The sequence below is a fragment of the Parus major genome, chromosome 2 (genome assembly GCF_001522545.3).
Source record: "Parus major isolate Abel chromosome 2, Parus_major1.1, whole genome shotgun sequence".
NCBI classification, from domain to species: Eukaryota; Metazoa; Chordata; class Aves; order Passeriformes; family Paridae; genus Parus; species Parus major.
Window position 1 is genome coordinate 8,339,742 of NC_031769.1, and position 16,260 is coordinate 8,356,001.

A 16,260-nucleotide genomic window follows, 5' to 3' on the forward strand; every position below is an offset into this window, starting at 1 on the left:
AAATTTTAAAATTTAGGCTCTTCTGAATCATCCAAATCCAATAAAATCTGAATAAATCTTCCATTTGCCAATCAGCTTACAGTTACAACAGTTAAAGAGCATTGTGCTCTTGGTATGAACAACTGCAAAGCGCATGCATCCTCTCCTGACATGGGTGCTTGCCATTTGTTTGTTGTAATATGCTGATGTGAGAAATCATGAGCTAGAGCTTGTGAAATCAGATTTCCACTGAAGGGAATGAAAGCTGGATTTGGCCAACTATATTTATTTACCACCTTGAGCTGCAGATTGAGTAACTGCTTTTTTTACTGCTGTTGTCTGTGCCACTTTTCTATCTGGAGGAATGCAGTCACTATGTTGAAAAAATGGAGAATGGGCTAAGAAATGTAAAGCTACCTCAGGTGTAGTTTCACCATCCAGGTTTGGTGCTTTTACATTACATTCTTTTTCCACTCCTCATCAGCTGAGGTCCCATGCCTGGGCAAAAAACCTCTGTCATGGATTTTTTGGGTGTATTTTCATGTATGTATTGTCAGGACTACACAGAATCCTGTATTGTTGTGTTCAGTGTCCAGTCTTCACCCTGATCAAGAAGTTTTTTGCAATGGGGCCATGTCCATCACATGTCCATCTCTTCCTGGAGAAGAGAGGCTCTCTCTCCCTACAACTCCCTGAAAGCAAGCTGTGGCCAGGAAGGGTTGGGTACCTACTCTTAACACAGGACCACAGGAACTGGCCTCAACTTACACCAGGCGATGTTCAGCTTGGACAATAGGATTTTTTCACAAAAAAGTGATTAAACGTTGGAATGGGCTGCCTAGGGAGGTGGAATCACCATCCCTAGAGTTATTTAAGAACTGGATGTGGCACTTGATGGAGGTGTTTGGTCAAAAATTCGAGTCTATGATGTCTGGGGTCTTTTTCGACCTTATTTTTTCTGTGATATGTTTTTGCTACTAAAAGTACAAATTACATATATATATATGTGTATATATATATATATATGTATATTTATATATATATTTTTACATGTGTGTGTACGTGTGCAACAAGTGTGTTCCCATAGCCAAACGACGCTGAGGAGGGCAGCCCTATGCCAAAGCCCGGCTGCACCCTCAGCTCGGTTCTCGCCCCCAGCGCGGCCCGGGCAGGATGCGGCACCACAGCGCAGCCCAGCTCCAGCCGCCCCTGCACACCTGCAGGCAGCTCCCGTGGAGCCCGAAGCAGGGAAGTTTCCCGTGGAACACCCGCAGCCGAGCCAGTCCGCCCAGCCAGCCGGGACAGCCAGGACAGCCGGGCCAGCCAGCCGGGCCAGCCGGCGCCGCTGAGGGCCGGCGCGGGCCGGGGGCGGGGCGGCGGGCGCGGCCGCGTGTCGGGAGCGCGCCCGGCGGGCGGCGGGCGGCCGCCATCTTCTCTGCGCGGCCGGCGCGAGCGCTCCCTCTGCCCCCTCCTCCGCTCCCTCCTCCTCCTTCTCCCTCCTCCCACTACGCTCCGCCGTGGCCGCCGGTCAGGAAGAGGGCGACCGGGACAGCGAAGGCCGCGGGGAAGGCGGGGGACGGGGGAGCAGCCCCGCGGGGGCGGGCGGGCCGCGGGGCGCCAGCCCGGGGGGTTCGTGCGGCCCCTCCGCTCGCCCTGCCGGCCGGCCGGGCCCCGCTCCCCATGGGATAAGCTGTAAACATGTTCAGCTTTGAAGGGGATTTCAAAACAAGGCCCAAGGTGTCCCTCGGAGGAGCGAGCAGGAAGGTAAGGAGCGGCGCCCACCCGTGCCTGTGTCTGTGTCGGTTCCGCCGTCCCCCGCCCTGTTATCGGTGCTTTTACCGTCGGGCCTTCAGAAATGGGAGCAGCGATGACTAAGGTTTAATCGAGGGGAAAAACCCTCCCCTCCTGATGATGTGTTTATCTCTGATCTCCGTGCCTCTCTGTTATTATTTTTTGTATAATCAGGCCACACCATCCCAGGTTTGTAGTGTAATAAGAATTGTGGGAAGCGAGGAAATGTCTCCTTGGCTCGTCCCCCCGCAGGCAATCGATCGATCCCGGGTGCCGTGGCCGGTGGCACCTCCCGAGCAGTCGCTCTCCAGGTCTTCCCTAGGGAAAGGACTCAGGAGACCTTCTGTCGTTTCCCTCTAGAGGGAATGTCTGGCGTGGACCTGCCTCGCCGGAGGGATGTGGGACACACACAGCCTCAGACAACCCGAATTTCTGGGGGAGGTTCATCCACGTGAGCCGGGGCTGCCGGGTTGGTCTCTGTCAAGTTTAGGTTCAGTCAATTTATCGTGCCCAGGGTGAGTAGCAGTTAACTGTCAGCTGTACCAGACTATTTGATCTTCTTGTGTTTATTGATGGGAAAGAAGCAGAATGATTTATTCAGATCTTGCTGATTTAACGTGGTAAGCAAATGTTTAGTTCGAGCACTGAAGGGCACAGGACTTCGGAAGAATGACGGAAAGGACAAAGTGTTTTTAGAAGCAGCCTGATCTGTAGGGGTCACTTTAATTCACTGTGAAAATACCGTGTCTCCCCGTTGTCATTGGAGATGACTGTGTGGGAAGCTGATGAGTGTTTCCATTAGTGTTTTTGAATTTTAATGGGGTAAAAAGTCTTAAGTTTTTTTTACTGTGCACTAAAAGCAAGTTTGATTCTTGGAAACTTTTAAGGTTTGGCAGTACAGTGAGGAAATGGGCAAAAATACTGCAGTATGTGATACTAAAATCACAGTGAAGTTTGCATTTGGGCATATTTACTTAATTATTGACTTAATATGAAGAGATTACTTACAGAACTGTATTTAGATTATGCAGCTTTTCCTGTGATTCACCTTCAGTTTATCTTAAGACATTTCTTTTCATTAGGCCACGTAAAGTGGCATTACATGAGTCAAAATGCCATAAATACTCCTCAGCTTAAGTAGGAGTTGGCAGAACATGCCCTGGTCCTCAGCTGTACACTTCAGCTACTTTGCAACTTTTGACCCTGACTTGCTCATAATGTTTCTTACTGAACATGTTGCCTCCTACGTAAACAACTCTCATACCATCTTATTTTACACTTAACAATTAATGAAAATGTATCAGAATTATGTCTATTTTAATTATATGGGACAAATTTATTAATGTTATGCAGGCATAAATTTCCAAGGGCAAATATTAGCATGTAAAGGACTGGAAACTGAAATTGATGCATAACCTTCACTCTGTGCAGTAGAGGTTGTGGTTCATGATGAGATTGATACTGACTGGTGCACAGATTTTGTGATTTTACATTGGATCACTGAAGTGCTTGTGCTGCATCAGTGCAAATCAGTTACACGCAGCTTTGGGCATCATGGTTACATAGGCATCCTAGAGTGTCCTTGAAATAGCTGCTTATTTTCAGAAGCTGTGTACAGTACTAATGAAAGAATTTATTTAAACAGTACTAAAAACTACTAAATGCAGTTTACCTGAATTTCTGTGAAGACATACTACAACAGAGATTGCTGTGGCAAGTGTTTATGTGGGTTCCATGTGATGCCTTAAGATTCTAGCTCTTATATTTTTTCAAATCCTATACAGCATTAGTGCATAGCTCTAAACCCCATATAACTGTCTTCCCATTTTGGTTAGACAAAACAATCCCTCTGGGCCTGTTATTGAAGGATACCCTACAGCCTCAGGCCCTGAAAAGTACAAACAAAAGTGATTTCCATGGGGGGAACAAACTAGGGGGAATATGACTTTATTACTTGAAACTGTAAGTGGAGGATTAATGCCTAATAGACCAAACTTATATCTGTCTGAAAAACTCGTGACCATCATCCATCTTGGGTGTAGCCCCCTGGGGAGGCTTCATCTGCCCTTAGTGTACCTGAAGGCCCTTCAGTAAATAGGTCTGCTGTTATCTTTTAACTTTGTCTGGTTTCTGTTTCTAATTCTGTAAGCCTGAATTAGGCATCACGCGAGTTTCTCATTATTCCACATCATAGGCTCCTTGGGGTCATGTTTCTCATATGCATTGGCTTCTTTTTTACAGAAAGCTGAATTATAAATTATTTCCTTTCAGCTTTTGGTACATATACAAAAAAACCTAATTTTTTTGACAGATGCCCTTGCCCTCTCAAATGGTCTTTAGAAAGATCCAACACTGTACCTCTGCTATGCTTTTGGTAGCTAGCTGAATACTTAGTGCTGCCTATTGTGATTCCTTTAGTAGAAGGCACAGAAACACTGGGGCCATGCAGGCTGCTTAAGAATAACTCTGTACCCAGTTTGGGGAAGTATCCCAAATGTGATTGCACCACTGCAGAGCAATGACAACCCCCCCTGTTCAGACATGGGGACGCTTGTTTGAGGAGCCAGTCAGTGCTAAAGATGCCAGTGGAGTCTGATGTGAGTATAACTACACCAAAATAGTGATCAGCAACACTATTAGAAGTGTGGTTTTGCTGATGGAGCTGCAGGTGCAAACAGTAAGTGTGTGGGTCACAGCTCACATGTGTTGACACCTGGCACCACCATGTGTGTATGTAGTGTTCCCTTAGGCCTCACAAGGGACTGACTTCAGTAAGTTCTATCAGTGGAACCACAATGATAGAAGTAAAATTGGGTACTTGCATAATTGTGACAGGCACTGAATCTAGTGTGCCTTCCCATCACTAGCTTGTATGGCATTTTTGAATTACAAAAACAGCTTTGGGTCTGTTTTTGCACTGTTGGCATTTTATATTCATGTGTGTTATGGTCTGAATTGTGTATGCTTTTGAGAGGCACTTCAGTCCACCCATATCAAGCACCACTTGTTTTTGTTCTAGTCACAGGCTGCAAATTAATGTTCTCAAAATTACTATCTCAGTGACTGATCCTTTTAGAATATTACTGTAGCATTATGATAATACATTGTACAAAAGTGTAAAATTGTCAGTGGTATTGTCAGGGCTTGGGCTTTTTCTTCTGTACCTACTTTCAAGAATCTGCTGATTCATCTGGACTGTTGGCCCTGTGTTTTAGGGTGTAGATACAGGATTTTATTTACACTCTGACAAGCTAATTTCAGAGGAGTTTATTTATTTATTTTTATTTTTAGGGTAGTTTATTGTCATGTTTAAAACATGGTTCTTTGCTTTATGAGGCTCTTCAAGAGAAATTTTCAAATTTAGTTTAATTGTAACTGGCAAACCAGTTACAATTACAATACAATATTTTTGTGCTTCCTAAGTAAAGTACCCTCCAAAAATGGATGCTGTTATTGGAGTTCAGTATGAGACTGTCTTGAGTTACTCATGGACATTTAGTACAGGACAGTAATTGTTGCCTGGTAGGCTGTGGCTGCAGAGTCTGTGGTGTGTTAGGCAGGAAATGCAGAGCTGTGGATGGCTTGGGGTGCAGCTCAGATTGGCCTCACAACCCAACTGTGCAAGGGACTGGAGCAGATGGTCCCTTCACCTTGGCTGCTTCCCAGCCCATCCCCTGTGTCCCGTGCAGTGAACATATTTCTGCTAGGTGGAGTATCACCGCGCCTTCTGGGGACAGCTGGCAGCTTTCACTGATTGTAGCATGACATTCATCACGGCACAAAATTGGTTGAGCTGCATCAGACTGATTTGGGACAGTCAAGCCTGGTGTTACTTCATTAACTTCAGTAGTATTAAGAAAAATCTGAGGTAGCAATGCTTTATTTACTACATCCATGCAGGGGATCCACAGGCCAGTGCTGAGATGTATAAGGGGCTCCACATTGTGGGGCTCCACGTTGTTTGATCATGTTGTAAAATATATGAATGACACCTTGGAAGTCTAACAGGAAAAATGGGTAAAAGAATATTAAGTCAAATGTATAGTATCATTTGAGCTATCTAAACCATGCTTTTACAAATCCTAAGACTGTTTAAAATATTTTTAAATTATAATGTATTATGAGGTGATTTTAAAAACCCTCTCCTTTTTCAGAATTTATAATACAGATGAGTTAGCACGGTCATGAAAGTGAAAACAATTGAGTTTGGGGTTCTTTTAGATCTTTGGCTTTTTTGTGGAAGATGTAGAAGCTTACTAATGAGTAAATATTGATGACTCCAACTGTATTTTAAAAAGTCTCAGTAATTTCTTTTAATATGGACATTTTTACTAATCAGAGATCTTCAATTTACAAAGTTTTTTATATTTTAATTTAGTAGTTACTGATTTGCTTTCTTAAATTAATAGCGTAACATTAAATATTAGATTCTTGTTTATATTTCCCCTGCTTTCAGCTGAACTGCAGAGGTAGAACTCCAGAAGCACTTTGTTTGCTCTTTGTTGTCTGTATTCCGCACATGAAATAACTTCTTGTGGAACTGAAATTTTAATTTTACAAACATTAGGCTGTAAAATTGCCAGTGTATTGAGAGATCTACCATGTTTGGATTAGTTGTTGTGGTAGATGCCTGTAGGATGTAAGTATTGATGGGACAGTTAAAAAACAGTTTTGTTTCTCTCTTACTGTTTGATTGATTGATTGAGGAAAATAGTTAATAACTTTAGGAAGGAAAATTTTTTAATTTATTATAACTTATTTGACCCTACACCATGCCATAAAGGAAGTGAAATGATGCTAAGGATTTATAGCATGGGAGTTGTAGATTGGAATTACAAATTGAGTGTTTATTTTTGAATGGTAGAAAAGAATTGCAGTGCTTTGCTCCCTAAGAGCGTTGTCCCGTCGCACAGGCACGCACGTAGCTCTGTGTGCAGGTACATACTCATTCTGAGTCAGGCAGAATCTTGCAGTGTCACAGCGTAAGTCTTGAAATACTCTCAGAATTTCAGATCTGTGGCATGGAAGTATGGGCAGACCATCATGTTGTAAAATAATGACTGCCTGTCAGTAGGAAAAGGCAGTTAGTGCATCCCTTATTCCTAGGCATTTTTTCTCTCTCTGTAACATTTGAAATTCTCCTCATTTGAAAGCAAACTACAACAGATGGAGTTGTAGTTAGCTGACAGCAGCGATTACGCCGTTGTTTTCAGTTACATGCTATTTTTTTACATTCAAAACAAAAAGTTTCTGCTTTTATAAATACATTATCCCTGCTTGTTCCTGAGAATATGATGAGTCACAGAATTGTTGGGGCTGGAAGGGACCTTAAAGATTACCCAGTCCCAACCCCCCTGTCAAGGGCAGGGACACCTTCCGCTAGAAATGCTCACTGACAGCTCTGTGTACAATATACATCTTAAAAATCCTGGTAGGGACAAACGGAGCATAAATGTAAAAGCAACTTTCTCGTATTTCAGTTGGCCTCTAGAGCCTCCAGTTAAATTCTCTTTCCACCCTGTGTGGTTTTGTGGGTACCAAGATAGAAGAGGTTCCAGATCCTCCCTACATCCCACAGTAGATTTCAGCTAAAATGCTGAGGTGTTTTCTAGTAAGCACTGTGACATTGACTTCAGCAAGGCCAGGCTTTGCCAGGTCAGATGCCTCCTCCTGGGCATAGATCAAACTCCCTTCTGCAAGATTGTCTGCTCTACATGTAAACATAGCTCTGATTATTTACATCATTATTAAGAAGAATCACAAACTGGTTAAAAGCAAAATATTTAATGCTGCTGAACATACTCAGACATGTTCAATGGAATTTAAATTATTGCAGTTCATTTCAAGACATTGTAAGCCTTTTAAAACGCAAATTTCTTTTACTATTCAGATTTAAAAAACAAAACCAGTTAGAGTTCATCTGGTCTAAAATAATTTCGGGAAATAGAAGCATTGTTGAGAAGGTGGGGAATATCTCCCAGTGGCCACATTTGTTCTGTAAAAATAAATGTTAGAAAATTTTCCATTTATTTGCTGGAGTTACTGAATACTTTGTTGAAAGGAATTTTATTCCATTAATTGCTTAGGTCACTTCATTTCTTTTGGGAATTTGGGTACTGGTTTTTATGCAGTTCAAGTTAAATTCAGCTGTACAGTTGTGTTCCTCATTTTAAGGGAAGAAAAAAGATTCAAGTTCCTGGAATTTGTAGATGAAAACCATACAAGTTTTTGTAATTGTCTCCAAAAACTAAAAGATCAAGTGTTTATTTGTTTTTGAAAGAAAATTTCATAAAAAGTCATGCCTTGTACTTTGCATGACCTATTGTAATGTGAAATACAAAACATTCTCAGCTACTAACCAAAATAAACCCCATTCACCATTCATATATAAAGAAGCATCAAACATTAATTAATTATTTTTTTGGCTTTACTGTGTTGTTATTAATTTTTTTAAATATCAGTTTTTAGCTAGTACCTGAAAATAATGATTCCGTTTAATCTCTGCATCTGGGCCTATTTAGATTTTAAATTTATTTTCTGTATGATAGCTTGATTAACATAGCTGTCCAGGAGTGTTCAATTTCAGATTTTAAGAGTCATAAAATATTACAGATGTTGAAAAGGATTTAATTATATACATTTTGGTTTTATGAATCTGGATTTTGAGCCAAGAGGGCTGAAAGTTTATTTCTTTCAAGACAAGGTGTTCAAATGCAGAAGGAAAATAATAATAATTTCTGTATTAGTGTACCTTATTCTGTCTTTGTCTAGGATATGTGAAAGCTAGGAGTTGTGCAAATATGCTTTTGCAACCACAGAATGTATTTCAGCAAAACAAGGATAAGAAAACAACTTTAATTCAATTTTTTTTCCCATTATGGATTGAACTGCTGTTTTTGAAGCACTGACATTGACATCGTTCCACTGTCAGATGTGGCTGATCTCAACTGCTGCCTTGTAGCAGTCCTGCCACCAGGAACTTTGCTGTGCTGCACAGCGCAGTACACGGAATTGTACATTATCCCCATCTGCAAATTTACATTTCACATGTTACTCAACATTTCTTTGGTGGCACTCACACGTTTCCCTCTCTGGGTACTGTCCTCCATCTGCTTCCCTGTTTTCACCTCTTTCCTCCTTCTGCCTTACCCTTTGAGTCATCCTCTGTAATGTCACACTGTATCGCTGTCACATAGGCTTTCTCTGCTTTCTTGTTTCTTTTGCTGGGCCTCACCGAAAACTTTTCAAATTGGGTTTTCATGGTGCTGCAGCTCACACCCTAGAGCAGAAGGTCGGTTGTCTTTTCATTGTTGGAGAAAGCATCAGGCAGGAGAAGGACTGCCACATGTCTCCCACATTGTATGAAAAAACACACGGAAGGTCTACTCCTTCCTGGGAGGGCAAGCCCTGAAGGAAGAAAGACCACATCATAAAAAGTCAGGACTATGATTCAGGGAATGGCTTTTCACTCTTTTTAAGGTAGGGGTGACAAACTCAGGAGAAGCTCATGCTTTGTTCCCCTTACCTTGTCTGCCTGCCTGCCTTGATAGGAGGACTCAGCACCTGATGTGTGCCTGTCTGGCAGGTGGAGAAAGACGGTGGCATGAGCATCACAGGATCAAGGAAGGTGGGGAATAGGAGTGAGCCTGGTGTGATTTTTGGGAGTTCCATCTCCTACTGTGAGGAGCACTGCCTGTTGGCAGCAGGAGAGGTGCTGGAGCTGCTGCTGTTGCTGGCAGCAGCCAGGAGACTCTGGGTGGGAGTTGTCAAACGTGCGTTGTCATTCACAACCAACCACAGAACAACTACTGAGTCTGGCTCCTTTTCACAGTGCTAGTTGTCAAAGTTCAGGGAGGGTTTCAGAGGTGACTGCAGTTACCACTCTTTAAGAAATTATTTTGATAGCATGGCCTTTGTATTGGAAGATTATTTCAGGTTTTTTTCATCTCTTTCCTACAGCATGTTTGTTTTCATTTGCACATGCATGGTTACTTTTTAATTTATGCAGAGACATTGTATTCCAGCTTGCTTTAGTAACACTTTAAGGGGTTATATTTTTCTTGAATTTAATTTAAACGTGTTCTTTAGTCATAGTTATGATCTGTATCATAACTGTGTATATCTTGTGAGCATGAGTAACAGTATTATTTTACACATAATAATTAGCTAAAGGTGGGATGTGCATACCTGAATATTTTATTGTCTTAGGAAAGTTCTTCTATTTTATTTAATTTATACTTTAACAAGTTGGTGTTTTTCTTTACAAGTACTCGAAGCAAGTATGTGGCAGACTAAAAGCTTTTGTTAGTTTCAGAGTGGTTTGGATAAAAGATTGATTGCTACAAAGAGACTCAGTTTTTCATTAGTGAAAAGCTGGTGATACACTAAGGATATGCTGCCCTGTTATATCTCCCTCCCTCTTCAAATGATTTGAAATTGTTTCTGTTAAACCCTCTGGACAGTTATTTTCCTTTATCTACTAATAATTTGTATTTTATGTCTTTGCTTGTGTTTTTTCATACCATTCTCTTCTCTATTCACACGTAGCAGTTTATTTTCCCTTACCTGTATTTTGTTCTGCTTTTTCTTCCAATTCTCTCTGAAGTGTAAGGACAAATTACAAAATGTTGTTTCTAAGCAGAAATGCACTTTACGTGGTGCTGTCTGCAGAATGATCACTTCTAAACTGGGACATTGCGCCAGCTTCTTTCAGGTATCATCTGTTGAAAAATTCCTGAAACTTTAAGCCATTTGTTGGTTATTAATTTAGTACCTTGTTTTGTCTTTGTGTGTGCCTTTCTGTGCTGCTTGAGTGGAGATACATCATCCTTGTGTATGGACTTCCTTAGTACTGTGTTTAACATGTGGAACAAACCCTGTCTTTAGAGGGCAATAGCTGTAGTTAGTGGTGTCCTTGGCCATAAATACTGTCTTTAGAGGAAAGATGGTTAACCTTCTTGTGGGATTTTTTTTCTTTTTCACTCTCTTGGTGGTCTGTGTTAGAGTATTTTCCATGGTAAAGAAACAAAGAGAATCATGATTTTGCTTCCTCTGTCATCAAAAAAGAAATTCAAAAGAGTTTTGCTATAATTTTTTTGTATCTGCTGATAGACACTGAAAGTGTTTGAGCACAATTGTTTCAGTTGTAGTTGAATATTTTATAAACATTTGTTTGCCAACTTCAAATTGATTTTTCTGTATTAAAATACAGTATATTTTCAGCTTAAGTGTTTTTTAATTTCCTAGCTTCTCCAGGCTAATAGGGGCATACAGAGAAAAACGAAGTTGTCATATGTGTCATGGTGTCAAAAATTGAAAACAGTTTCCTTAAATCTGCTGTGTGTTTTCGACTGGATTTGGGAAGGTGCCAGGGTGCTTTCATCTCCTGTTGCCTGCAGTGGAAACTGAATACTGTGCATCAAAATTGAATTATTTTGTATATTTCCTTGGAAATTACCCAGAACCATCCAGTAAGAGACTCTTGCAGATAAAGCTTTGATTATATGTTGTAATCTATGATCACTCATATAAGATTGCGGTTTAAAAGCTAAAGCAGGTTTTTTGGTTTTTTTTTGTTGTTGTAATAATACTGGGTCTTGAGGCCTCATAAATAGTTTAGAGTTCTTGTCTTGGTGAGATCACTGTCCTGAAAGTTTTGATGCGTTGCCTTAATTTGGGTAAAAAGTTCAAAATTTTAAAAGAAAAAAATCCTGCCGTTTATGCTGCATTTCTTTTGACATCTTTTCTAGACAAGCTTTGAGAAAAATGATAAGTAAATATTAGAGCTTCATGCTTTTTTGCAAGTTAGACAAAAGCGTGGGGCTTTGGAAGAGGATGTGATTGCTCTGAATGTGCCACAGCTTGCTGCATGCACCTGGGCCAGGGATTTATGTACCCTCCAGGCAAGGAAAACACTCAGACCTCTGGTATGATCTGGTGGGACTGGGACCTTACTGTGCGCCAGCTCTGCCGTTTGTAAATGGGTGATGTTTGCAGGCATGCTGAGAACACAAACATGGACAGGGATCAGTACAGTTTGCTGCTCTTTGCTGGTCCCTTTTCACAAGGACATAACTTCCCTCCATCACTGTTCTTTTGGGAGGGCTGCATGCCATGTGTTTGTGAATTGAGAAAATGATTAACACCGACTTTTCTCTGTGATTTACATGTTAGGCTTTTTGAGCAATCCCTGAAGTCTGCATTAAAAATCCTGAACACTGTTGAAGCACGTTTGAATGAAAATGCAGTAGTATCTTTATTTGTGTCTTATAGGAAGAAAAGGCTTCTCTCCTTCATCGTACTCAGGAAGAAAGGAGAAAACGAGAGGTAAAGTAACCTGTAAGCGTTTGCCTGCCCACTGGATTTTTCTTTGGTGTTACACTTACAGTGCAAAGTACTTCTGCTGCAGTCATACTTAGTTCAACAATGTTTCCTTTCAGTTTGCAAGTTCTGCGTAGTCTTAAAGTGTGCTTTACTTGGCAAAACAATTTGAGTGCTTTAAGATGTTCCTTAGAAGTGCTTTTCATCTCAAAAGAAGATAAGCATACACTGGGTGCAAAGGGAAGTTTCCCTTCTATTTTGGTGTTTATTTGATCTAGTCTTTGTTGAGAAAAGATAAGGATTTAACTAATAAATTGCAAATTTTACCTTCTTCATAATCTACTAAGGGCTGGTCTCAGCAAACTTTCTTCTGCTCCTGCTATGGTTTCTTGGCTGACCTTTAGTACTTCACTTCCCCAGTGTGTGCCTCAGTTCTGTGAAGGTGAAAATCACAACAGTGATTCTTGAATGCTTTGAAAGTGCTCAAATGCTTTGAAATCAGTTGATAATTAAGGAGCAGTGAGAAGCTGATGTGTGAGGCTTTAAGCAACGTTAATACTGATTTGTAATGGACGCTTATTGCTCCTGAGAATTCAATCTGGAATAATGCAAAGGAGGAATAGGCATTGAAATGAAGAACCCAAAATTTAGTACTATGGAATTTGAGTCCATGTTAATTTTGTCATTTTCCTCCCACCACTCCCATATAAATTGAAAAAAATTTAGTGTTAAATACTGATTAAAAAATATAACTATGCAGGTTTCATGCTCACAAAGAAAACAGCTCTTTGGCCCTTAAAGATGTGTTTGATCCATGCTAGATTAAGCACATGTTCTGCAGTGGCTTCTCAGTTTTAGTGGACTGCTTTTTTTTGCTCTCCAGCTTGGGTGTGCAGTTATGGACTTAGTCCAAGTCTGAATGTACCAGGATTTCACCTGTTTATTTAGAATTCCATGTTATGAATCAGCTTTATCATCAACAAGTCGTTAACAACATATGGAAAAGTTCTTTTTTGTGGTCCATAAACCCATTCATTTACCTGTCTCTCTCCTTGGCAATGCTGATGCAGAGCCATACCCTTATCTCAGTGGAGGTACATATGTGCACTCAGTGATTTGCTGTGGCATGGAGCACATTTTTACCAAATGAATGACTCCTCTGAGAATAAAATCAGCTATGGCTTTTTAAAACTGCCTGTAGCAGAATCTTAGCAGTGACCTCAGACTTAAAACCTTTGCAATTAGGAGTCTCTAATAGACAGATATGTGTTCTGAGATAAAATCAGTACCTAGATAGAAGGAAACGTTATCTGTGTTTTAGCTGAGCCTTACATTATGGTTATGAAGAGATACCACCTCTCTGAAACTCTCTTCTGATTGCACTTTTACTGTCAAAACTTTGGAGAGAGAAATACCCTTTGACTTATCAAAATTTTGATTTTGGCCCATGATTTAGAGGCAGTTTGAGTCTTCAAGAATCTGCTTATTCAGATAAGTTGCTTTAAGAACCCAGGTTTTCCAAGAAAAATAAATTAGGCCTTGAGTAGCAATTTTGTCTGGTGTTCTCTCTGGTCAGTTCAGGTTGTGCTTTTAAGTTGAATGTGTCTTTATAGGACAATAAATTGGAAATCGAGGTTTTGGGACTTGGAAGTTTATGTGAACTTTCCAAAAGTATTTTAATTAAATTTATGAAAACATTTTGGTATTTTGTTTTGCCTGGTGACCCTCAGAATTACAGGTTCAATATAGTTTAAGGATTGATTAGGTTAAAATATCTCTTTTTAAAGCTGGTTTCTTAATCCTTGTACTTTTCCTTTAACCAGAAGTTGAAACCAGCTTTGTAGCTCTATGTTCATGAACAGCTCTTTATTTCCCCTCTTTTATTCCCTAACAAACCATATGGATATTGTTAGAAATATAATTACAGTAGCCATTTCCCATAGATACTTATTGTAATGGGATATGCCTATGGTATTGGCAGGGAACCCTCCAAGAACTCTTTCCATAGCATCTCAAGCTGGCTTTCAGTTCCTCCAAGCCATTGTAAAGGGGTGATTTTTGTTAATCCACCTACTGAGGAAGATGTCATAAAAGGATTCACTAAACATGTCTGGTTTGGAAAAGAGACTAAGAATTTTTATTAATTTCTATATTTTGCTCCTGGGCCACAATGAACTTTAAGCCTCATTATCCTTTTGACAGAGGTACTGTCTCCAAATAACTGATTTTTTTGATCGTTTTCTCCAGATCTAAACTATGCCAGCATCATAATACTTTTATATTATTTGAATGAAAACAAATAAGTGGGTTGTCAGTGTTTGCTGCTCTATGCAGAAAGAGGAATGGTGTCACTCAATCTGATGAATCCTTCAACATTTTTCAACATAGTATTAAGACTTTGTCTAATGAAATGCATTAACAATAAAGTGATGCAAAGTAATAAAGTATTTATGTTGATTTCTGTAGTAATACAGATTATTTTGCAATATTTAATGGTAAATTTGCATTTAAAAACATAAAAAGCATTCTCATGATTTATGTGTATTGGGTACAAACATTAAAATAATTTATTTTACTAATCATTACTGCATAATTTTCATTAAAAGGCCATATTGAATACAAATAAATTTGATAAAAGGGTAGAAATGAGAGTCAGTTCTGTGGTGTTGATTTCAGTTTTCTTGCTTTGTTTTACAGGAAGAAAGGCGGAGGCTGAAAAATGCAATAATAATCCAGTCGTTTGTAAGAGGGTACAGAGACAGAAAACATCAAGTCAGTACCTGGTTATTTAATTAGAAAGATGCTAAATAGTTTTGCTGAAAATGAGACTTTCTAGTAATAAATAATTTCATTGAAAAATCATTTTGAGTATTTGAGAAAATGGAAGTTCCTTTTTCCCTCTTGACATTTTCATTTCAAACTCAATATTTTAGTAAACAGATGTATATTCTACAAAGCATGGATGTGACTGGACCTGAGTGGGATCCTGCAATTTTTTTTAGCTGATAAATTGGATAAAAAACATTAGGTATTAAGGACTTTCACACACCAGTGGAGCTTTTAATTTTTTTTGCATTATGGCCAAGGTGGTTGTATGAGTCAAAAAGTTGTTCAAAGTTGGTGTTGGGTAGATTCTTCTAAGAAAGAGTTTTGTTTAAGTTTGTTAATGTGAGTAAACTAGACTAAAATGTTTGATGTGATAATGCTTGATAAGCAACAGATTTGTTGCAACTGTACTTTCCGAGTTACAGAATGAAGTTATGGTTTCAACTATGGTATGTGTATATTTTGATCTCTTAACAAATGTGTTGTATCTGTTTTACTACTTTGCGATCTCCCTGGATGGGAGGCTGAAATTTTGCATCTCCGTTTTAAATCATAACCATTGCTGATACATTGATGCATGTTTTGTTTTTAAGTACTCTATCCAAAGAAGTGAATTTGATCGCTGTGCTAATTTGGCCCAGTCTGGAGGAACCTTTTCCACTGCTAATGGAGCAAATTTGACTCTCTTAGTTCGCCAGTTACTCTTTTTCTATAGGCAGAATGAGGATTCAAAGCGTTTGGTGAGTACTGTTACATACTTTGATCCATAGTCCTTGCATTTTTTGCACTTCTAAAGTACTCTTTCACTTGAAAGTGCAATTTTCACTGCACTCTGCTGTTTGTCATTTAGTCACAATAACTTAAGATTAGATTTTACAACACATAGTATGTGAAATGAAGTCTTGAAAAAATCCTATGTGTATTATTCATGGTAAGTTTTTAAAAATAATATACTTCTGTTAGGATTTTAATTTTTAGACAGTCTTTCTGCTTAGTCCCATGGTCATTCCCAGGGTGTTTGGGTGATATTTTTTTTTCTCACTGTTCAATATTGCTGGCATATCAATTGCAAAGTCACTGCCAGCTTCCCTCATGTATGAGTTAGTATGTTTCATAGTGGCTGTTAATAATGGACATGAAAGAATGATGGCTATTTAAAACAAAAAAAACCACCAGGTGTTGTAATGCAGTCTTATCTTTGAAAGTTTAGTACTAGTGGTCATGGAGTTTAGAATGAGTAACAATTTTTTTTTTTCTAAACTGAACATGATGCAGTCTGAGCTTGTGTTTTTTAAGTCCTCCAAAGGTATCCATAACAGCATTGAAATATTACTCTCTGAGTTG

At 39.5% G+C, this 16,260-nt stretch overlaps 1 protein-coding gene across 2 annotated transcripts in view; it reads left to right on the plus strand.

Moving 5' to 3' along the window:
- The first annotated feature begins 1,575 nt into the window (after positions 1-1,575).
- Positions 1,576-16,260, plus strand: part of UBE3C (ubiquitin protein ligase E3C) — a 69,510-nt gene continuing 54,825 nt past the window's right edge. Inside the window, exons 1-4 of one of the 2 annotated variants that reach the window (XM_033520303.1) lie at positions 1,576-1,743; positions 12,043-12,096; positions 14,788-14,862; positions 15,510-15,656. In XM_033520303.1, the coding sequence (XP_033376194.1) occupies positions 1,678-1,743; positions 12,043-12,096; positions 14,788-14,862; positions 15,510-15,656 (342 nt within the window). In that variant the 5' untranslated portion in view covers positions 1,576-1,677. The remainder of the gene's footprint in view (positions 1,744-12,042; positions 12,097-14,787; positions 14,863-15,509; positions 15,657-16,260) is intronic. The other variant, XM_015616703.3, reaches the window with a different exon arrangement.